At 36.5% G+C, this 24,839-nt stretch overlaps 1 protein-coding gene across 1 annotated transcript in view; it reads left to right on the forward strand.

The window, feature by feature from the left end:
• Nucleotides 1–24,839, forward strand: part of LOC138095509 (serine/threonine-protein phosphatase 4 regulatory subunit 4) — a 49,699-nt gene that overhangs the window by 19,560 nt on the left and 5,300 nt on the right. Inside the window, exons 12-20 of the mRNA XM_068991549.1 lie at nucleotides 3,929–4,034; nucleotides 5,496–5,643; nucleotides 9,805–9,949; nucleotides 12,320–12,361; nucleotides 12,462–12,536; nucleotides 19,159–19,228; nucleotides 19,798–19,881; nucleotides 20,179–20,275; nucleotides 21,359–21,429. Of these exons, the coding sequence (XP_068847650.1) occupies nucleotides 3,929–4,034; nucleotides 5,496–5,643; nucleotides 9,805–9,949; nucleotides 12,320–12,361; nucleotides 12,462–12,536; nucleotides 19,159–19,228; nucleotides 19,798–19,881; nucleotides 20,179–20,275; nucleotides 21,359–21,429 (838 nt within the window). The remainder of the gene's footprint in view (nucleotides 1–3,928; nucleotides 4,035–5,495; nucleotides 5,644–9,804; nucleotides 9,950–12,319; nucleotides 12,362–12,461; nucleotides 12,537–19,158; nucleotides 19,229–19,797; nucleotides 19,882–20,178; nucleotides 20,276–21,358; nucleotides 21,430–24,839) is intronic.

The following is a 24,839-nucleotide window of genomic DNA, read 5'->3' on the forward strand; positions in this document are numbered from 1 at the left end:
GTGGTCCTAGTGTGATTAGATTGACTAGTTTTCTGTGATTATGGTTTCAGTGTGTCTGCCCTCTTGCAACACCTACCGTCTTACTTGGGTTTCTCTTACCTTGGACGTGGGGTATCTCTTCACTGCTGCTCCAGCAAAGCACAGCTGCTGCTCCTTACCTTGGACGAGGGGTATCTCCTCACCGCCACCCCTCCCAACCTTGAACATGGAATAGCTTCTCTAGGCCCTCCGGCACCCGCGCCGCCACCGCTCTTTGGATATGGGGTCTTTCCTCCTGGCCGCCGCCGCTGGCCTCAGGCATGCAGCAGCTCCTCTCGGCCGCAGCCCCTGACCTCGATACATAGCCTCAGGTAGTTATATTTCTTAGTTCCCTTTTAATCCAGAACAGATTCCCTCTTTGCCCTTCCCCCAATTTTTAATGACATTGAATTGTGGAAGAGACTTAGTTGTCCTGTAGAATGTCTCTATGGATTTACTTGTTTGTCTCTTCTCCATATTTGTTTTAAGCTGGAGGTTTGATAAGGGCTTGCTCAGTCTTCAGTTCAGTCTCTCAGTCGTGTCCAACTAACTCTTCCCGACCCCATGAATCGCAGCACACCAGGCCTCCCTGTCCATCACCAGACATCCTGGAGTTCACTCAGACTCATGTCCATTGAGTCAGTGATGCTATCCAGCCATCTCATCCCTGTCGTCCCCTTCTCCTCCTTCCTGCCCCCAATCCCTCCCAGCATCAGAGTCTTTTCCAATGAGTCAACTCTTCACATGAGGTGGCCAAAGTACTGGAGTTTCGTACTTTGGCCACCTCATGTGAAGAGTTGACTCATTCAGCTTTAGCATCATTCCCTCCAAAGAAATCCCAGGGCTGATCTCCTTCAGAATGGACTGGTTGGATCTCCTGGCAGTCCAAGGGACTCTCAAGAGTCTTCTCCAACACCGCAGTTCAAAAGCATCAATTCTTCGGCGCTCAGCCTTCTTCACAGTCCAACTCTCACATCCATACATGACCACAGGAAAAACCATAGCCTTGACTAGATGGACCTTAGTCGGCAAAGTAATGTCTCTGCTTTTGAATAGACTATCTAGGTTGGTCATAACTTGTCTTCCAAGGAGTAAGCGTCTTTTAATTTCATGGCTGCAATCACCGTCTGCAGTGATTTTGGAGCTCAAAAAAATAAAGTCTGACACTGTTTCCACTGTTTCTCCATCTATTTCCCATGAAGTGATGGGACCAGATGCCATGGTCTTCGTTTTCTGAATGTTGAGCTTTAAACCAACTTTTTCACTCTCCACTTTCACTTTCATCAAAAGACTTTTCAGTTCCTCTTCACTTTCTGCCATAAGGGTGGTGTCATCTGCATATCTGAGGTTATTGCTATTTCTCCCAGCAATCTTGATTCCAGCTTGTGTTTCTTCCAGACCAGCATTTCTCATGATGTACTCTGCATATAAGTTAAATAAGCAGGGTGACAATATACAGCCTTGACATACTTTTCCTATTTGGAACCAGTCTGTTGTTCCATGTCCAGTTCTAACTGTTGCTTCCTGACCTGCATACAGGTTTCTGTAGAGGCAGGTTAGGTGATCTGGTATTCCCATCTGTTTCAGAATTTTCCACAGTTTATTGTGATCCACACAGTCAAAGGCTTTGGCATAGTCAGTAAAGCAGAAGTAGATGTTTTTCTGGAACTCTCTTGCTTTTTCCATGATGCAGCAGATGTTGGCAATTTGATGTCTGGTTCCTCTGCCTTTTCTAAAACCAGCTTGAACATCTGGAAGTTCACAGTTCACGTATTGTTGAAGCCTGGCTTGGAAAATTTTGCGCATTACTTTACTAGCGTGTGAGATGAGTGCAATTGTGCAGTAGTTTGAGCATTCTTTGGCATTGCCTTTCTTTGGGGTTGGGATGAAAACTGACCTTTTCCAGTCCTGTGGCCACTGCTGAGTTTTCCAAATATGCTGGCATATTGAGTGCAGCAATTTCACAGCATCATCTTTCAGGATTTGAAACAGCTCAACTGGAATTCCATCACCTCCACTAGCTTTGTTCGTAGTGATGCTTTCTAAGGCCCACTTGACTTCACATTCCAGGATGTCTGGCTCTAGGTGAGTGATCACACCATTATGATTATCTGGGTTGTGAAGATCTTTTTTTTTTTTTAATTTATACTAAAATGTATATTGTCAAGTCTTAGGTCAAATGTGTTTGGCAAGAATGCTTTATCAGCGCTGCTGTGTTTTGTGTTGTATCGCATGTGGATGCCCATACCTTTGTAAATGAGCTCAGAGTGCTTGTGCAGGCAGGGACATCTCTGTTAGTTCACTGCAAAATTGTGTTTTCTCCCTTGTGATCTGTGTCATAATCTGAAGCTGACACTTCAACACTGAATACCCAGTTTCCCAGTCACCTTTTACCTTTCAGTTTTAGCATCCATTGATGATCCTTGCCTGAATCAGTTATTTCATTAGAACTTACAAAAGAGTGGCCTTTAAAATTCTATTTTCTTCTACATTGTTGATGATGTTCTTCTCAGGATAAATGCTTTTTTAAATTTATACTAAAATATATTTCCTAATGTAAAGAGAGAATTAATTCTTATTCTTTCCCTCTGTCAATTTTCAGAGTTAATCCAGGGATGATGAATGAATTTTGTTTTTGTTTTTATCCTTTCATTTAGACTCATCTTTTATATGGAACAATGTTTTAATCAATTTCAGTCATTCACATGCTCAAGTGGTTGCAGTTTCTTTAAATTGACTTTTGTTTGTTTTGATATAATTACCTTTGTCTTTGATTTCTGGCCCCCAAAATATTACCTTATACTGTGAGGTATAAAATATACATATTTTATATTATTTCTGTTTCAAATAATTAGTGTTTATTGCATTTGGAATTCTATTAGTATATACAAAATAAAAGAAAAGAGTAACATCCTTTTATTTAAGTTCATTTATCTAACATTCGTTTTCCTTAATTCGACTGATATTTCTGTTTATGTACATTTTTTAAATTTTCTGTTCTAATTTATAGTGAATATTCTTTTTTACCTTCAACAGATTAAAAACAGTGCACAAAATGGTACTAGATAGAATGGAAATAGCTTGTATAAAATAGGAGGTAATAGGCAATACTCTCTTAGCAATGTCTATTTTTTCTATTTGAATTTCAAGCATCCCTATCATGATAGTCTGAATCTTCAAGAACTGAATGTTATATATATGTAAGTCAAGATAGTGAATGTGAATTTATACTGGATACAGTATACCTGGTTGAGAGATTTTTCTCTGATGCATAGTTTGAAGCCATAGTAAAGATGGATGGTTGAATTTACTTAGAATTAAGGTTCTGCCCAGTTGGTGTGACACAAATCCAAAGGATCAAAGAGTTTAAAACACTAGTAAGAATAACTGGCATGGTGTCCCTTGGATTCTAAACTTTATCTGTGTCATGGACCAGGGATCTTAAAGGATAGTATTGAGATGGAGGAGGCAGAACTAAGTGAGAGGAATCTGACGTATACCTGGTCATAGGATCTCTGAATTTGAGAAGTGGCACGTTTTTGGCGAGGTACCTGACACGGGGTGTGTACTAGCAAATGTTTGTTGAATAAATGAGTAACATGGTCTAGAAGTGGCTGAGATGTATTTGGGAAGAATATCACTTAAGATGAGGTGCCAAGGAGGTGTGAGTCAAATATAAATTAAATCTGGATGATTTGGAAGTGACTCTGCCAAATTACTTGAACTTTGCAGTATGATAGATGAGTTGATTTGCCTGACTGATAATATTAAATTATGAAGACACGTCCACACTGATTTCAGAGCCAGACAGCACTGCTTTCAGTCGATAACTTAAAATTGATGTGTGGGGTCAAATTATTTAGAGCATATACCGTTAGACTTGTTTAATTGTTTTTCTTATTTCTCTAAGAATGTCTTACCTGTCCAAAAGGCGGCTTCACGAACTCTATGCATTTTTCTACGTTATAATCGTAAACAGGAACAGAGACATGAGGTGATTCAAAAATTAATCGAACGTAAGTAATCACTCTCATTTGGAGAACAGAAAGTAAATAAACTGGTTGGCCTTAGTTAGATTTGGCCTATGTTATCATATTGCTATGAATAATTAGGCCAGTATTGCTAAATATTTGTATTTGAGCTTTATAGGCTAATTTCTTGTTTGTTTTAGAAATTTTTTTACAGGATCCGATCTTTGATGAATGAAAAATTCATCTACTCTAGGCTACCTTTCATGAATTTCTACACTTGAGATGTTAAAATACATACACATCGTTGAAAACTCAGTTTCTATTCTGATGAATACAATTTGAAAATAAGATACAACCAGGCTATCCATGAATCCAATAATTTGTTTTGTGTTCCTATATTAAATATTACGGAATGTGGGTTTTGTTCTCTTGAATAGACTTGATAGTACACTCAAATGTGAATCTAGTGAGCTGAAGTGGTTTATAATGTCTTAAAAAATTGTCAGTTAACAAATGCAAATATATTTTAATTTGCTATGGGCTAAAATCAAAACAAAACCTTTGGTTAAAGAATGAATTCTTGAAGTAGTGATAGACACCTATATATACTTAGCGAATTTGTTAATTATTGTGTACTTGCTTTGACCATAGTGCCTTAATGCTTTTATTAAACTATTATCCAGCATAGACAGGTAATGAGATTTTCTGGTTATTATAGTTTACCATTTTAAGTATGGATCACCACTTAAAAAAAAATTAGAGCACATAAAATTCTGTTTAAAGAAAAATTTTGCTCAATATACTTTAATCTTTCTTTTTATTTTTTTTACTGTATTTTAATTCAATTTTCAGTTTTTAGTGGTAGGGCCTGCCCTTTAGAATGTTTTATTTTGAATGGAGATTATATTTGGTTTCAAACATTAAGAATTTTGCTTTTGAACATGTGTGTAATAAGGGAGAAAAAATTATCCTTTAAATATTGACCTGAATTATTTTCAGTGATAATTTTGTTTATATATGATTTTATTTCAAAGCATTTTAAGAAAACAAGAGGAAGAAAACAGTTAACTTCATTGATCAAAAGATTTTGAAGTTATACAGACCTGCATTTGAATTCTAGCTCTGTTCCTTTAACCTCTATGAATCTCGGTACCTTATCTTTTAGGAGGAATAAATATATGCCCTTCCCGATGGGCTTTCAGGATTTAATGAGATAATATGTATCAGTACTTAGCACATAGCGGGTAATAAAAAAAATAGTAGATATGTTCCTTCAATATTTAATAAATGCTTGAAGAATTGAATGTAATATTTAATAAATTTGTTTCTGTTTTTTATGCTTTCATTAATTCAGGGGTATATAATATGATTTTTTTCCCCTTATCTCTTGTTTTTGCTAAGCAAATTGTGGGTATAAAAAAAATGTCATGGACTTAGTGATTTTTGTCACAGGAAATTTTATGTAGGAAAAATTAAAACTCAAAACTTTTTTGTTGTTGTTTCTAGAACTGGGCCAAGGAAAAAGTTATTGGAACAGACTCCGATTTTTGGATACCTGTGAATTTATTATAGAGATATTTTCCAAATCATTTTTCTGTAAATATTTCTTTCTACCTGCTATTGAACTGACACATGATCCAGTAGCAAATGTAAGGTATGATACTAATCCAAGAATATATTTGAAAAAATTGTATTTTTTAATGTATCTTATTCATGAATAAGAAACTGAGCTATTCAAAAGTGTTTTCTTAGTCTTGAAAATAATCAAGAACTTGTACTCGTTTTGAAATTCTTGGTAGTCTTAATTGAGCCTCAGTAGGACTTGAAAGTGTGATCTTCTAACACTCTCTGAGACCTTTAGTTTACTGGGTTGACAGCTGTAGTCACAGCCAGACTGACAGGCTTCTCCAGCCACAGGGATACATACACTGACACCAGGAGAAGATTGAGTAGATATGATTAACTTATCTATCTTTTAAGCCTAGAGAAAAAAATAGTTCAAAGTTGGCTTAGAGAAGACCTGTCCATTTTTATAAGCCCCTTTATTCACTGAAGCAGGGCTGTTTCCAGGTCTTTTTCTTTTCTTTTTCCTTTGTTCAGCTCTCTCACAGTTTTGAAATCCAGTAAATGGTAATTGGATTTGATTAATTAACTGTGAAGTTAAATGAAGCAGGCCTGAAAATGGCTTGCTTGGAAATTGAAAAAAATGAATAAATTGTATTTTGCTTTCTTTTTTCTTCCTAAATAAGCATATTATTTTTTAAAAAAAAGTAGTGGTAAAATATACATAGCATAATACCATTTTAACCATTTTGTACAATTCAGTGGCATTAAGTAGACACACACGTACACACACAGTGTTTGAGTTATTTGTACATTGCATACTGATTTAAAGAGAATTTTAAACTGTCAGCCGTGAGGTTTGTGTTTGTGCTCTATGTCGGTGTTCCATGTGTGAGGAACTCACGTCCGTAGGAGACACAGTCAGAGTCAAGACTTCCTGAACAGGACTACAGAGCTCCCTGCTGAGTATTCACATGCCAGCCATGCCTCATGCTCGTTTCATGCTGTGTGACATATGTGCATCTTTTATAAACAACTGATGTGCATTGTAGGCAACGTACAATCATTTAACACTTTTTAACAGGAAGAACTGGCCAGGTAATAAGCATAGACTAATAGCATAGTTGTTGAGAAAGAAATATACCAAGAAGATTTGTCAAAAGATGTTGAAGAGTTCAGCCTGAGAATGTTATGAGCATTATTTAGGAGGAACAAATCTAGATATTGGTTTTATTTTGTAGAGAAAATACAGAAAACATAACAGCATTGGCTTTAGTATTTTGTGCATCTTCCCTGTGCTGTATAAATGAGAGCTAAGGTTTCCTTGACTTGAGATTTAAATTAAAGTGGTTTTAAGTAGATTGAAAGACCCTGATGGCAGTTCTTTAGAATTTATCTCTTGGTAAATAGATAATGGATCCAACCACATTGTAAACCTTTTGCAAATTGAAGTTGTGGTTCTAGAAAAGCAGATTCCAAGAAAAGATTCTTGAAAAGCAGATTGCATTATCCCTTATCTGACAGTTCCCAAAAATTATTGGAAAGGGAATGAAATCATCTCTACTCAAGTCAGTGTGACTAGCAGCATAGCATTGACTCTAAGAGAAAGCAACCTGTCAATTCAAAAACCAAATGAAGATGAATATTGCTCTGTGAGTCTTGGTGGTTTTGTTGAGTAAGAGATCATCGTATAGCCATGTATCTTGGTTCTGACTCTCCTGCCTGTGCAGCTGCCAGCCAAAAAAAATGGATCCAGCAACACCATGTATTCTTGGATGCCAAAGCCTTCGCCCAGCTCTGTAGAGATGGGTGGATAAAATGGAAGCCGCCACAGGCGAGAGTGGCAGGATCGTGCAGGTTAGAAGGAGAGTGCCTGTAGCCACACTCTGTGACCTCTACACCAGCTGTGTGTCCCAGCAACTTACAGAACCTCTCTGTGCATCAGTTTCCTTGGTACTTAATTCATGGGGGTGTTCTGAGGAATAAATACCTGAGATAGTGTACATGCAAAATTTAGCTTACTTGAAAAGTGTGGTCCTTAATTTTGAAATCTTCATAATTTCCTGGGCCCAGGATTCTCATCGAGATAAATAATTGCTAAGGCTTAGGTAGCTTCTGTTGCATGTAGGTTTTCTAGATGTGCCTTAGGTTATAAAGAATGAAGTGTGCATGGACTGCTAATTGTTTCTGTTTTTCCTTAAGTCAATGTTTAAAATTAAAATCACCAAGTCTGGACAATATCAAAGCTAGAAAAAAGACTATTGGTATTCAGAGGAGCCTTCTCTTCAGCTGCCAGAAATGAAAACAATTCTCTTTGGGGGTGATTGGGACCTCTTAACTAAAGAAAGCATCACCACCATGCTTAGCAGTATCCGTGGCGAGTCCTGAATAAGTTTGAGACTATTATTGCTATGTACAGAGATGAAAATTCTGGGGAAGAAACGTCTTTTGCCTTTTTGGTTAAATAAAAAGCAAATTTTCTTGTATATGAGGAATCCTTGACTGAAGCTCAGCTGAGAAAGCATCCTGAGAACTCCAGGAGTGGGACTTAGTTGTCTCAAGCTTTGGCATAGAAATAAAAATATAGTATCTGGAGAGTGCTGAGACGAATGAATGAATACAGCAGCCACAAATTAGACAACAGCCCTGGCAAAGCAATAGAATTTTAGCTTAGTAAATAGAACATTTCCTGCACCACCTTTTCCTAGGAAGTTTTTTGTTTGGTTGGTAGGTTTTTGTTTTTTTTTTTTTTTTTAAACTCTCCTGGAATTCTTCAGTTTGCTTGTTGCTTCCTTATCAGCCCATTTGGACCATGGTGGTGACATAGAAACTCTCCTTTTATCTCTCCTTCTCAAACTGCACTTGCTGCCTGGGTAATTCTCTGGGCTCCTGGTTCACATAGCATCTATGTTCTGAAGATTCCTGACAGCACATCTCCAGCATGGGCATCCACCCTGGACAGAAGACTCATCGAGCCAACTGCCCACTGCATTTCCATCAACTACCTAACAGGCTCCTCAGAGTTAATCTGTCCAGTTAAGCCACACCTTCCTCATCCACACTTGCTGTTTTCTGCCATCTTCTCCATCTCAGTAAATAACCATTTTGTCTTGCCACTTGCTCGGGTCAGAGCCTTGACCTCCTTTCTCCATTCTACCTCCAGGCCCTCAGCACAACCTGCTGCTTGTATAAAATATTCAGATACAAGCCACTTCCCACCGCCTCACTTCTGCTTCTCTGGTTCAAGAACCAGAGTGATGGTGGTGCCACCATCATCATACTGGGTTACTGAATTACTGGATTCTGGCCTGGATTACTGAAAGAGCCTTCTCTATCCTATCCCTTCTGTCCTTGTCCACCTACAGTCTAATCTCAACACAGTAACCAGATGATACTTCCCAAATGTTAAGTTGAATCTTTTTACCCCGCTGTGCAGAACCCTTCATGGCTTCTCATTGCTCTCAAAATAAAACCAGTTTCCAGTCTGTAGTCACAAGGCCCTGGATGATCTGACCTCCTATTTCCACACTCAGGCTTCTAGCTAAATTTGTTTTTGCTCTGTTCTCACCACTCTAGCCAGTTTGGGCCAATTTGTTAATTTGGGGCAACTCCTAAGGTAGGCTCCCCTCATAGGGCATTTGCTCTTACGATAACAGTCTTCTCTAGGTATTCGCATGGGTTAGTCCCCAGTTTACTATAAGTCTTTGCTTAAATGTCATTTTTTTTTCAGTGAAAGCTTCACAGAAACCCTCTCTGACTACCTGTTTGAAACTTGTAACCCCCCTCCTTTGGTAGTCCTTCACCTTCCCTTGCTTTATCTTTTTCTGCAGCACTTACCACTGTTTGATGGACATATTACTCATTCGTCGGAGAAGGAAATGACAACCCACTCCAGTATTCTTGCCTGGAGAATCCCATGGGCAGAGGAGCCTGACGGGCTACAGTCCATGGGTCGCAGAGAGTCAGCCATGACTGAGCAACTAACACTTATTCATTTGTTTATCCTCTCTCCCTACCTGTGGACTAGAATGAAAGCTCTGTGAGAGAGCAGAGAATTGTGTTGATTTTATTCACTGCAATGTTTCAGCACCCAGAGTAATGAATGCTTGACTCATCATGGGCCCTCCATAGATATTTGTTGCATAATAAACTCTCAAGCTAGCTAAAGCTTGAATTTTCTTTCAAATTCATGTGACTATTATTCCAGGTTATTAAATTTACTCACAGGCTAATGCTTTTTAATTTATTATAGAATGAAACTTTGCTACTTGTTGCCCAAAGTGAAATCTACTCTGAAGATTCCTGCAGATAAGCATCTACTTCAGCAGTTGGAAATGTGTGTGAGAAAACTCCTCTGTCAAGAAAAAGATAAAGATGTTCTGGCTATTGTCAAAAGAGTAAGTATCCCTCTTGCAAATGGCATTTGTCTTTCTTGGGTTAAGATGATCTTAATCATAGCTTCACTATTTTTAACTTGATGGGCTAACAGTAGTATGTTAAAATATTTTAATCATTGCTAGAGTAGTAAGGATTTGGTGGATGTGTGCTCTAACTGGAGAGGGAAGTTCTTTTAGAAAGCACCCACCTGGTGGCTCAGCTGGTAAAGAATCCACCTGCAATGTGGGAGACCTGGGTTCGATCCCCAGCTTGGGAAGATCCCCTGGAGAAGGGCATGTCAACCCATTCCAGTATTCTTGCCTGAAGAATCCCCATGGACAGAGGAGCCTGGTGGGCTGTAGTCCATGGGGTCAGAAAGAGTCGGACGTCATGACTGAGTAACTAAGCACAGAGGGCGCTGAAACATTAAGCTTTTATTACTGGTAATATAAGCTCTATGAGAGAGAGCTTGCATTTTAGGTACTCTGTAAATACTTTAGCTAATAATGACTGTTTCACTCACCAGACTGTTTATAAGTGATTATAATTGGTAAGACTTTGTTGGTAAAGTCACATTTGATAGAAACTTAGCCCTGGGACTTCCCTGGTGGTCCAGTGGCCAAGAATCCATGCTCCCAATGCAGGGGGCCCAGGTTCATTCCCTGTCAGGGAACTACCCATATCCCACAACTGAGTCCCTAGGAACTTAGGCATGAAAGGGTTAGAAGGGCCTTCAGTGACCTGTTTGACTTTGCAGAAGCTCCGGACCTAGAAATGTTAGGTGTCAGCTTAAGATCTTATTAGTAAGTAAGTGGTAGCTACAGGGCTGGAATGGAGACCTCTTAACCCTTTTCAACTATGTAACATTGTGTTTTATGGCTTTTTTGTTAGTTTTTTTTAAGCCTGTGATCTTATATGGATTGTTTGGCAGTGTTTAACACTGAAACAGGAAACATTTGGGTTAGTGAAGTCAAACTTGAAAATACTTGACAGTCTTTAAAATCTTTTTCGCCAAACATTTACCTGATGTTTTTATGAAATTAAGTCAAGTCGTTATTTCTATGAATCTGAATGTGGAAATCAGGATACATAGGTTTTGAGCCTTGATTTGTAGTGAGAGAAATGAATTTATGTCATCAACAACTTGGTGTCAGTGATGAGGGGGCAAAAAAGAGAACCCTTTGATTTTATTTTCTTTTTTCTAGGGACCCTTGTGATGTTACATAGGAAGCTTTTTTAAAAAGTGATTTGATAACTTAGTATTAATTAGTATAATTTTCTTTTACTGAAATGTAAATTCTCCTTTCATTAATTGAAATAATCAGAAATACTCAGAATCTGGACATACATCTAAATCTTAAAACATAGATATACATACATTTGTTTTTACCAGATATGTCTGTCTTTACCATTTAATTACAGTAACTTTCAAAATAGTAAATATGAGACAATTACTTTTTAAAATAATTAGTTAATTTGGTTGCATGTTGCCGCATGTAAGATCTCCCTTGTGGTGTGTGGGCTTAGTTGCCTGGCAGCATGTGGGATCTTAGTTTCCTGACCAGAGATTGAACTTGTGTCCCCTGCATCCAAAGGTGGATTCTTAACCCTTCCCCCACCAGGGAAGTTCTAGTTAGTATTTATATATAAACTGAAGAGATAACTCAAGCTGACCCCATAAAATAGGGGCAAAATGCTATAATTAAATAGATAGATTATTGAATGGATTATTCAGGAGTACAGTTCTTATTTTAAGAACATTGCAGATGAGGAAGTCATTCTGTCTCATAAAAATTCTGTACTATAATGTTTATCAAACTGATGTATTGGTGTGGGGACCCCTCAGGAAGCTATTCAAAGCCTTGTGATAAAAATGAAATAGCTTAGTCTAGTCAGTTTTTTTAAGATGAAAAGTAATTTCATTTAAAAGGAATATTTCATGATGTGAATTACAACATTTTCATAAATTTCACCATAAAAATAAAACCAAATAAATACTATGTTTGCAGTCAATAGCTTTGGACATATGAATAAACGTACTTGTATCTTGACTATCAGAGTTATTCCTGTAAAGAAGTACTGTCGTCTGTCAGAGATAGAACCCTGGATTAGATGGGCCAGTGTTTGATTGAAATAATTTATTTCAGACAGTGTATTCTGAAAGACATAAATTAAGAGAATGCTTTCAGAGCAAAATATTTTTTATTCATTAGAATGTCATAAGGATCAAAAGTTTCTGTGGAAAGGAACCAAGAATATTAAACCAAATGATAGCCTTTGACATAATGGAGAAATCTCTTCTTTGGACCTCTCCTAGAAAAAGAGTCTTTTTGAGAAATGAGTAGTTGATTTAATTGCTGTTGAATTATTTTAAAACGTTTTCTTTACAGACCGTGTTAGAGTTGGACAGGATGGAAATGTCCATGGATGCTGTAAGTATACTCCCTTTACCTTGTGTGGAAAGGAATCTTTAAAAATTGGCAGAGACTCATCATTACTGTTTCACAATTTCATTTTAAACTTTAAACTTAGTTTCAGAAAAAGTTTTATGAGAAAGATTTGTTGGATCAAGAGAAAGAAAGAGAAGAACTACTTCTTTTGGAAATGGTATGTTTTCACATGCATATACACCTACTCCTTTCTGACCAGTATTAACTGTGCTATGTTATTAAAGTTAATAAATTATTTCAGTATCACACTACTTTTACTTTCTCTATAAATGACTAAAGAAGAGTCCTAATCTTTTGAAATATGTTCTTTTATGAACTGGAAGGAAAACTACATTTGGAAGCCTTTAAAAAAATACCTTCTTGAAGTATATTGACTTATGATTAACTGCAAATGCTTAATGTGTACAATTTGGTGAATTTTGACATATGGACATATCTATGAAACCAGCATATAAAATACCAAACATTGCTGTTCCCTCAAAAATTTTGTTGTGCCCCTTTGTGATCTACAACTAATGAATTGAATCATTTATTAGTACTTTTTGGGTCATGCTTCTCTCCATCAGCATAATTATTTTGAGATTCTTCTACATTGTTGTGTATATCAAGAGGTCACTCCTTTTTATTTCTAAATAGTAGCCCAAACTATGGATATACCACCGTGTTTTTGCATGCATGCTAAGTCGCTTCAGTCATGTCTGACTCTTGGTGACGCCATCTATAGCCCACCAGGCTCCTCTGTCCATGAGATTCTCCAGGCAAGAGTACTGAAGTGGATTGCCTTTCCCTTCTCCAGGTGATCTTCCTACCCAGGGATCAAACCTGCATCTCTTACATGTCCTGCATTGGCAGGCGGGTTCTATACCACTAGTGCCACTTGGAAAGTCACTTACCATGTGTATACCCCTTCCTTAATGGACATTTGGGTTACTTCTAGCTTGAGAATATTAGTGAAGAAGTCTTTGAGTTGATGTATACTTGGATTTCTTTGGGAAAATAACCTAGGAGTGGAATGGATGGATCATATGTTAAAGTATGCTTAACTTAAAAACAGAGACTGTTTTGCAAAGTAACTGCACCATTTTACACCCCCACGGACTGTGGTGGAGAACTTCAGTTACCTCATATCCTCTGTAATGCTTGTTAGAGTGAGGGTGTAATGGTATCTCATTGCAATTTCAGATTGCATATCCCTGATGCCTAATGAGCCTGAGCATCTTTGCCTTTGTGTATTGGCCATCCTTATATCTTAGTTGAAGTCTATTTTCAGATTTTAAAGTGGGTTGTTTCTCTTCTTATTATCAAGTTGTAAGAGTTCTTCATAAACTCTGAATACAATTCCTTTGTCAGATACACATTTTATGAATATTTTCTTGGAGTCTGTGCTTCTTTTTTCATTTACTTAATGGTGTCTTTTGAAGAGCAGAAATTTGATATTGATCAAGTGCAACTTATATCCATGTTTTCTCTTAGCATAGTTCATGCTTTTTTTGTACCCAAGAATCCTTTGAAAGTGAAAGTGAAGTCATTCAGTCATGTCCAGCTCTTTGCGATTTCATGGACTGTAGCCTACCAGGCTCCTCCATCCATTGAGTTTTCCAGGCAAGAATACTGGAGTGGGTTGCCATCTCCTTCTCCAGGGGGTCTTCCCAACCCAGGGACTGCATCCAGGTCTTCTGCATTGCATGCAGACGCTTTTACCTTTTGAGCTGCCAGAGGAAGCCCTTAGTCTATCCCCAAATTATAAAGACCTTTTCCTGTTTTCTTCTAGGAATTTTAGTTTTAGGTTTTACATTTAGGTCTATGAATCATTTCAAGTTAATTTTTATGTTGTTTTTTTTTTTTCTATCTGACTAAGCAATTATTCTAGCACCATTTGTGGAAAACTTTCTTTTCCCCATTGAATTGCTTTAACACCTTTTTTTGTTTGTTTGTTTTAATCAGTTGTTCATATGTATATATGTGTGTGTATGTGTGTGTGTGTCTCTGCTTCGGGACTCACTATTTCATTCCACTGATTTATATGTTTGTCTTTCTGGCCATTCTAAACTGCCTTGAACACTGTGTAGTAATTTTCAAAGTCAGATAGGATCAGTTCTCAAACTTATTATTTTAAGTTGCTTTGGCCAGTTGAGGCCCTCTGCATTTTGATATGAAGTTTAGAATCAGTTTGTCAATTTCTAAAAAGCCTGAAATTTTAGTTAGGATTGTGTTAATTATCATTGATCTGTAGATCAATTTGGAAAATTGCCATCTAAACATTATGAGTCTTCTCATGATTGGTTTATTTAGTCTTTACTTTGCTTCTCAGTAGTTTTGGTAGTCTCAACTATAGCGTTCTAGGAAGTCTTTTGTTAGATTTATTTCTAGTATATTATGTTTCTTGACACTGAGGATGGAATTGTAAGTTTAAATTTTGCTTTCTAGTTTTTTGTTGCTGGAGCTTAAGAATACTGTTGCTTTTTGTATATTAGCCTTGTGTTTTGCAGACATGCTGTTTTCTTATTTGTTCTAGAAGTTGGTTTTTAGATTCAATCAGACATTCTACCTGAGCCATTATGTCATCTTGAGGAAAGCTTTCTTATCTCTCCTTGCTGTTCTTTGGAACTCTACATTCGAATGAGTATATCTTTCCTTTTCTCCTTTGCCTTTCACTTCTCTTCTTTTCTCAGCTATTTGTAATGTCTCCTCAGACAACCATTTTGCCTTTTTTGCTTTTGTTTTTCTTGATGATCTTGATCACTGCCTCCTGTACAATGTTACAAACCTCCGTCCATAGTTCTTCAGGCACTCTGCCCGTCAGATCTAATCCCTTGAATTTATTTGTTGCTTCCACTGTATAATTGTAAAGGATTTGGTTTGATTTGGGTCATACCTGAATGGTCTAGTGGTTTTCCCTGCTTCCTTTAAGTCTGGATTTTGCAATGAGTTCATAATCTGAGCCACAGTCATCTCCTGGTCTTATTTTTGCTGACTGTATAGAACTTCTCTATCTTCAGCTGCAATGAGTATAATCAAGCTGATTTCATTATTGACCATCTGGGGATGTCCATGTGTAGAGTCTTTTCTTGTGTTGTTGGAAGAGGGTGTTTGCTATGACCAGTGCGTTCTCTTGGCAAAGCTCTGTTAGCCTTTGCCCTGTTTCATTTTGTACTCCAAGGCCAAACTTGCTTGTTACTCCAGGTATCTCTTGACTTCCTACTTTTGCATTCCAGTCCCCTATGATGAAAAGAACATCTTTTTTTGGTGTTAGTTCTATAAGGTCTTGTAGGTCATTATAGAACCATCATTCATTGCTTAGGACCCAAGTTTCCCTCTCGTTTTTTTTCCCCTTCAGCCTGAAGAATGGAGTGCAAGTATTTTTAAACAGATTATCTTAGTTTTCCTTTATCTAAAATGTCTTATTTTTGCCTTCCTCTTTAAGGGATATTTTTATTGAATACTGAGTTTTCAAGCCTTTTTTCATACTGTACTTAAAAGAGTTATTTCTATCAATGTTCTGGTCTCAGTTCAGTTCAGTTGCTCAGTCGTGTCCGACTCTTTGCAACCCCTTAAATTGCAGCACGCCAGGCCTCCCTGTCCATCACCAGCTCCCAGAGTTCACTCAGACTCATGTCCATTGAGTCAGTGATGCCATCCAGCCATTTCATCCTCTGTCGTTCCCTTCTCCTGCCCCCAATCCCTCCCAGCATCAAAGTCTTTTCCAATGAGTCAACTCTTCGCATGAGGTGCCCAAAGTACTGGAGTTTCAGCTTTAGCATCATTCCTTCCAAACAAATCTCAGGGCTGATCTCCTTTAGGATGGACTGGTTGGATCTCCTGGCAGTCCAAGGGACTCTCAAGAGTCTTCTCCAGCACCACAGTTCAAAAGCATCCATTCTTCGGCACTCAGCTTTCTTCACAGTCCAACTCTCACATCCATACATGACCACAGGGAAAACCATAGCCTTGACTAGATGGACCTTTGCTGGCAAAGTAATGTCTCTGCTTTTCAATTTGCTATCTAGGTTGGTCATAACTTTTCTTCCAAGAAGTAAGCGTCTTTTAATTTCATGACTGCAGTCACCATCTGCAGTGATTTTAGAGCCCAGAAAATAGAGTCTGACACTGTTTCCATTGTTTCCCCATCTATTTCCCATGAAGTGATGGGACCAGATGCCATGATCTTCGTTTTCTGAATGTTGAGCTTTAAGCCAACTTTTTCACTCTCCACTTTCACTTTCCTCAAAAGGCTTTTTAGTTCCTCTTCACTTTCTGCCATAAGGGTGGTGTCATCTGCATATCTGAGGTTATTGATATTTCTCCTGGCAATCTTGATTCCAGCGTGTGCTTCCTCCAGCCCAGCATTTCTCATGATGTACTCTGCGTATAAGTTAAATAAGCAGGGCGAGAAATCTGATAAAATATCCACTCTCATTTGAATTATTGTTCTTCTGTGTATAATGTTGTTTGTCTCTGACTACTTCCAAGATAGTTTTTTGTTTTCAGCAGTTTGATTTTGGTATTTTTAGGCATGATTTGCTTCATATTTATCCTGTTTTGGATTTGTTGAGCTTCCTGAATCTGTAAACACGTATTATTTCCCAAATTTGGGAAGGTTTGACCTGTTGTTTGTTTAAATATATCTTCTGTCCCCTGTTGCTCACTCTAATACTTCTGCATCAATAATTATACACGTGTTAGATCTTTTGATATCATCCCACAGGTCCATGAGGCTTTGTTCTTTCTCTTTTCTCCCCTTAAACTCTGCTTCTCAGAGTGAATAATCTCTTTTGATCCATCTTCAGTGTCACCAATTCTTTTCCTGCCTTCTCCTTTTGGCTATTGAGCCCATCCAGTCGTTTTAAAATTTCCAGTACTGTGTTTTTCAGTTATAATATTCCCATTTATTTTATTATATTGCCTATTTCTCTACAAAAAAATTGTGCTGTGAGATTAAAAACTTAAGTAGAAATCCTCTGAAAAGCAAATTGTGTTATTCAGCAGTCTAAAACAAAGGTTAGAGCTCAGGATTGCCAGTGGTAGACGTTCTAAAGAATAAACAGGCTCTAAAAATTTTAAGACTTAATAACCTAAACCCAAGACAAAAATCAGAAAATACAAAAAGATTCACAGATGATCCTACTATTAGAGTTACCCAACAAGGACTTCAAGATAATTGTGATTACTATGATCAAATAGTAGAGGAAAAGATAAAACAAATGACACTACTTCTTAAGCTCACTTAGCAATATTTTTCAGCTTTGCATGTTTTATTTTCAGTCTTAGAATTTTTATTTAATGGTTTTTTATGCAGTCCAAGTCTGTGTGGAATTTTTTGTCTTGTCTGTTTTCTCTTTTTCTTCATTTTATACTTTTTCTTGAAAAGAATGTGTATTCTCCATTGTTGATTGTAGTGTTCTGTACATGCCTGTTATGTCATGTTTGTTCGGAACTTGATAGGAGTTATCTTGGTTATTCTGTTTGGATAAAAAAGACTTTGAGCTTGGTAACATTTTGTTTCTTGGTCTGGGAGCTGATTATATGGGTGTGTTCATTTTGGGAAAATTTACTGAGCTGTATACTTAGTTTGTTTACTTTCTCTATGTGTATTATACTTCAATCAAAATTTAAATAATATCTGCAATTTTTTTTTCTCTCAGGCTTTTAAAAGAAGGATATTATTTTTTCACTCATCAGTTAGAAATGGAAAGGGCCAACAGTGCCAATATTTTGCTGATGAGAATTAGTAAATGAACGTGAAGTGAAAGTGTTAGTCACTCAGTCGTGTCCAACTGTTTATGACCCCATGGATTATAAACCCCAGGCTCCTCTGTCCATGGAATTCTCTAGGCAAGAGTACTGGAGTAGTTTCCAGTATTCTGGTTTCGAGTACTGCTATTCCCTTCTCCAGGGGGTCTTCCTGACCCAGGGGTGAAACCTGGGTCTCCTGCATTGCAGGCAGATTCTTTACCATCTGAAAGGCTCATTGCAACAGTGATACCAAATTCATTGTTTTATCTTGACAACCCTCCAAGGGCACAATTCTGTAGATGTTAAAAAAAAAAAAATCTGAAAGAACTGTGAGTTCTTTAGATACCAATTTTGAAAAAAAATTACTTCTGTTAGGTATTTTTGTGAACTATATTTTTATATCTCTAAAGCTTAGAGTAATTTCTGATTAGAATAGTTTTCTAAATCTACTTATGCTTGTTAAATAATTAATTCAATGGAAGCATACCTCCTTGCTATACTTTAATAATTTAGATCAGGTAATGAATCCTCCTAGAAGCATTATACTTCACATACTCTGTTGCTTTATGTCTCACTTTTAATTGGACATTAAGGGAATGTGGTATTTTAATCATAGCTCTGCCAGTATCGTTATCTAGAGTTCTGTTGCCATTTTTGTCTTCTCTGAAATTTTTGTCATCAAGAAAGGCAAGATTACATTTTTTCCCTCCAGATTGAGTTGGTGTAGTGTATTCTTGGTCATTAAAATATTCATAGCTTTGGGACTTTGAAATGGTAAATAATCATGATGTGTGAAACAACATGATACATAACTGTATGATCTTAATTACATAAAAATGGATGCTTAGTTATGAAAATACACAAATGAGACCTGGGAGGACATGTCAGATGGTAAATTGCTTGTGATTGTGAATGACTGCTTTTTGCTTCTTGCGTTTTTTTGGTTGCCTATTACGTTAACTTTTAATAAATGTTATTTCAGAAACCTTAAAAAAGTAAACCTACTTATGCTTACCTTTAATGCTAAGGTACTGTTTTATTAATAGGAGCAATTAGAAAAAGAAAAGCAACAAAATGACGGAAGGCCCATGAATGAGAAAACCTTTGAAAAGAAACGTGAGTAGTTTTCCCACATCCTCACCACCAAGGTACACAATTGATGTTATATCCCAGCATTCTGAAAGGCCATGCTGAGTTTTTGTTTTTGTTTTTTAATATGTACTTGTTTATTTATTTTTTAATTGAAGGATAATTGCTTTACAGAATTTTGTTGGTTTCTGCCAAAATATCAACATGAATCAGCCATAGGTATACATATATCCCCTCCCTCTTGAACCTCCCTACGCTGTTTTTAATTTTATATGGAAAATCACTTTCTTTGGTTTATCAAAAGTTGTTCTCATAAATGGATGCTAACTCGTACAGATCCTCACAAATAAATAAATGGTGAGGATCAGTGCAGAGGTCCAGATCTTTCAAAGGAAAGTTTGAAGTTTGATAACAGCAATAAGATTGTGAACTTGATCACTGAGTAACTAAGAATGAAATATTTAAATATATAAAGAATAAGATTTGGAAAAAAGTGCTGCTTAGTGAGAGAAAGTGGTTCATAGTCTCTGTGTTGTCTTGTGTATATGGAGATTAATTAGAGGAAATTATAACACTTAAAACAGAGTTTGTTTTAGGTAGAGACTCCAAGACACCAACAAGTCTGCCCAAGAGCATCCCCATTTCTGTTCCTGGATCCTCTTCTGCCACCCCATCCACAAGTAAGAAACTGGGTTTTGTGTCTGCTTTTTTCCTTTTATAAATGATAGTTACAAGGAAGTCACTCTATGAGATATGAGATATTGTTTGAAAAGCTCTTTTTTTCTTTTACTTCATTTGGTGCTTCTTAATGGGCAGTGGAGTAAGAAGTACTCCAGTCAGGTCAAACAAAGGCAGGGAAGCCACCCACTCAGTGTGTTACTCACAGTGGTGGGAGCTGGAGAGGCAGTGGGGTTGGGGCAGCTGAGGATGAACTGATGAACTAAACAATTGCATTTGCCTTCTGCTTGTTACTCTAGGTAAAGAAATCAAGAAATCTAAATTGATTCGAAGCCAGTCTTTTAATAATCAAGCTTTTCATGCAAAATATGGCAACTTAGACAAATGTACTACTAGGTATGATCTGTCAGCTCTTCACATTCTGACTTAATTTTTATTTTAACACATCTTTATGTGAGATGTTTACATTATTATATAAAATAGGAATTAATTTTGAGGTTTTTCATAGGTGAACAATAAATTACCATCTATAAAGATTTCATATTAAGAAAAATAGTAATTTTACCAGTTTGCATGAGAACAGTTATCCTGGAATTCTAGGAAGACTCCTTCTCCGATCCTGTGTAACGACATCATGGAATCTGTAGTGGTGCTCTATCGCATGTGCCACACAACTTCTAAATAGGTGTGGACATGCCCCATTCACTGAATAGATGTGATATCCATTTGCTGTTTGTGTTGTTTCTGTCCATGAAGAAACCACTGGCCTCTTTCTGTGGTAAAATGGTCACAACAGAGTTCTCCTGACTGTGATTGTACGTCTAGTCTCCCTTTTGGCCCAGCAGACAAAATTATAAACAGTTAAGATTAGGGGAGAATCAGTATAAATTAAATGACCATGACTCTTATATATATTGTATGCATATAGTAAATATGTAACGGCTGCAAATCAGTCAGCAAGCAAAGTAATTTTAAGGAACCGTAAATGTCTTTAAAACTATCAAGAAAAAGACTATGTTATGGGAAAATGTTTTTCTTTTATTTTTTTAAACCTTTTTATAAAAAATTGAAAAAAAGCTTACTCTGGATGTGTTTCGGCTATGCTTTTGGACATTATTTGTAGAATTATTTACAGCTCCTAGCCAATAGGGTGATCTCAAGATGGGCAAAAGAGAATAGAACTAAAGATGTATTATTCCTAGGAAAATTTTATTTCTATTACCTGTTTTGGCTGCATATCAAAAGAAAAACTGTTATTCTGATGTAGCAGAAGTTTAAGGAAATGCTTTTCACTTAAAGTAATTGTGAGGTGTGGAATGTAAAAAATAAATGAGAAATAAAAGTAGTAAGCATGTTTCATAACAAGTAGAGGAAAGCATTAAGGAAAAGTTAGGAAAGACCAAGTGGTATTTTCTAATCAGAGGCTGAGACTGAAAGATACATTTTCTTATATTTTAACTAAATCATGTTCTTTTCTAGTAAAACTTCTACAGCAGCGTATACACCATCTGTCTCAGGTTTATCAAAGACTTCTATGATTTCACTAACTGGTAAGTAGAAATCTGAGCTCTTCAAATAATTATTAAATTTAATAAAATACAGTTTTCTTTAAATGACTCATTTCTTTATTTCTAGGTACAGTGTCTCCAAATTTATGTCTTTATCAAATAGCAAAGAAACTTTCCCCTAGCAGTTAAAATACTTGACAATACTATTTTGTTTTCACTGTGTCAAGAGTCAGAGTTCAGTACTTTTAAAAAAGGAGAAGTACAAAATGATAGGATACTGCAGCCAATAGGGTGATCTAGCAGTGACCCCTAGCCAATAGGGTGATCTCAAGATGGGCAAAAGAGAATAGAACTAAAGATGTATTATTCCTAGGAAAATTTTATCTCTATTACCTGTTTTGGCTACATATCAAAAGAAAAACTGTTAAGCAGAAGTTTAAGGAAATGCTTTTACTGCAGTCTGAAGACCTGCTCAGGCATAGACTAAAAGTTTTAATTTTTAAGGAAGTTAAAACACTAAGGCTTCACTGTGGATCGTATGCAGCTAAACAATTATAGTATTACATACTTGAAAGTTTATACCAGGGATAAGCAGACTTCTCTGTAAAGGACCACATGGTAAATATTTTGGATTCTCTTGGCCAAACTGGTTTCTGTCACAATTACTCAACTGTAGTATAGCAGAGTAAAAACAGCCACAGACAATACGTAAGAAGTAGGTGTGGCTTTTATTCGACACAATATTGTTGTATCTCGGAACATGGAGGCCTGTAGAGGGATAGCGATCAGGGAATGGCCAGAAAGTAAAGCAATCAGAACATGTACAACATTCATCAATTAGGTATGCCATCTTATATGGATGTGGTTCATGGTGCCCTAAGACAATTTCAATAGTAACATCAAACATTACTGATCACAGACACCACTGTAAATATAATAACAAGGAAACAGTTGGAAATATTGCAAGAATTATCAAAATATGACAAAGACAAGAAGTGAGCAAATACTATTGGAAAAATGGTTCTGGTAGACTTTCTGGATGCAGTGTTGTTACAAACCTTTCAATTTGTAAAAAAAAAAAAAACCCATAAAACAAAAAAAAAACACAAAAAAATGCATTATCTGTTTTATCTGCAATAAAGTGAAGAGCAATAAATTGAGTTAGGCCTGTGTATGATCTGCAGATTCTAAAGTTTAACATCCATGGCCTAAAAAGCATATCTCTCGTAAGGGTAAATCATTTATTAAAATATTTGAAAAATATTGTCCTAAAGTTTCAGTATTATTTTGGGGAGAGGAAATAAATTGAATGAAGTATTTCCTAGGTTTCTTGGTTAGAAAAGTATGCTTATTATTTATTACTTAATGAATTTCAGACTGAGGAAAACATCAGTACAATTACATATCTGCTCCATAATGAGAAAATGGGAGCAAAATATCTCTAAACAAATATATTAGGTGTTCACATAGAGGTTGTATTTACTTTGGGAATGAAGATGGGCTTCAGGATGATTGTCATTTGAGATGAACCTTAAGGTGCTGTAATATTTTGACTGGCAGAGATGGGTATGGAATACCATCCCATTCAGAGAACCTGTTGGAAGTAAAAGCTGACTATTGTGTCTTTAGAGAACAACAGCAGCCTGTCAGGCTGGAGTGTGGAGAAGGGGTGTGTGTATTGCGGGGGAATAGTGTTAAATAAAAAATGGAAAGGTCAAAGACACAGTATGGAAACTCAAATTGATGCTTTTTACTTAACATGTACCTATCAGTCATCAAGTATAGCATTGCAAAGCTCTGTAGGCACCACAGTTTGGATGAAATGTGAAGGGAATTCTAGTAAGGATTCATGGAAACAAATTGCAGTGTATCCTCCATAGCAGGTGGGTATGAAAATCGGTGGACGTTTTTGTGAGCAATTTGGTCAAGTTTATCAAGAATCCTAGTTTTTAAAAATATTTCCTCAAAAAATCCCATATCTAGTGATCTGTCATGAGTATAAAATAAAAAAACAGAAAACAGAAAAAACGATTTGTCAGTGTGCACACTTGATATGATGTGATGAAAATACTACTTTAACTCTGTCATCCTACCTCAACCCTATAACCTTAGTCTAATTGTGAGAAAAGCATCACACAGATTGCAGCAGAGGCGCATCCTACAAAACATTTGAGCAGAACCCCTCACAGCTGTTAAGGTCACCAAAAGAAAGGGAAGGCTAAAAAGCTGTCCCAGCAAAGGAGGCCTGACAAGTAAGTGTATTGTGGTGTCCTGAATGGTATCCTTAGATAGAAACAGACATTGGGTGATACTGAGGAAATCTGAACACACTGTGGATTTTTGTTAATACCATGTTACCATTGGCTCATTGATTGTACCAAGTATAGTATATAAATGTAAGGTATTAATAAAAAGGACCCTGATTTTGGGAAAGATTTGAAGGCGAGAGGAGAAGGGGACAACAGAGGACGAGATGGTTGGATGACATTGCTGACTCGATGGACATGAGTCTGAGTAAGCTTCAGGAGTTGGTGATGGACAGGGAAGCCTGGCATGCTGCAGTCCATGGGGGTGCAAAGAGTTGGACACGACTGAGTGACTGAACTGAACTGAATGAACTGTGGGGGTAGGTGGGAATTCTTCATGCTCGTCTCAATTTTTCTGTAAACCTAATTCTTTAAAAAATTATGTCTGTTTGAAGATAACATTTTAAATAACCTTTAAAAATATTAAATGCTCAGGGATCAAATTTAGCAAAATGTTTGCTAGATACTAACATTGCTGGAAGAAATTAGACATAAGTAAATGGAAGTCACCTTGTTCATGGATTGGAAAACTTAATATTGTGATGTCAATTGTTTTTAAATTGAGCCAGAGATTCAATGCAATCCTGATAAAAATATTTTTGAAAGTTACTGTGTATTTAAATAATTACCTGATATCATTTACTCCTAAAGCTTCAGTACTCAAGACTGTGTGACCTACACTGACAAACATAGTTAGCTGAGTTTTAAGATTTTTTTTACTAAAATTTTTTGATGCTAAAACAATTGAATATCCATAATAAACCCCAAAAACTGAACCTCAATTCTTATCTCACACTATACACAAAATTAACTCAGAATGTATTGTAAACCTAAACATAAAAGTTAAAAATGTGACATTTCTGAAGAAAATATAGGAGTAAGTCTTTGTGATTTTAGAATTGACAAAAATTTCTCTAAACCACAAAAAATTAACTTACTGTACTTCATTAAAATTTAGAACTTTGACACTTTGAAATAGAGTGTTAAAAAAATAAAAGGCAGGACACAGATTGGGAGAAAATATTCATGTTACATATACCCGACAAAGGACTTGTATCTAGAATATAAAAGTTTTTTTTTTTTTTTCAAGTTGAAGTATAGTTTATTTACAATATTGTTAGTTTTAGGTGTATAAGCACAGTGATT

This window comes from Capricornis sumatraensis, chromosome 19, assembly GCF_032405125.1.
Source record: "Capricornis sumatraensis isolate serow.1 chromosome 19, serow.2, whole genome shotgun sequence".
NCBI classification, from domain to species: domain Eukaryota; kingdom Metazoa; phylum Chordata; class Mammalia; order Artiodactyla; family Bovidae; genus Capricornis; species Capricornis sumatraensis.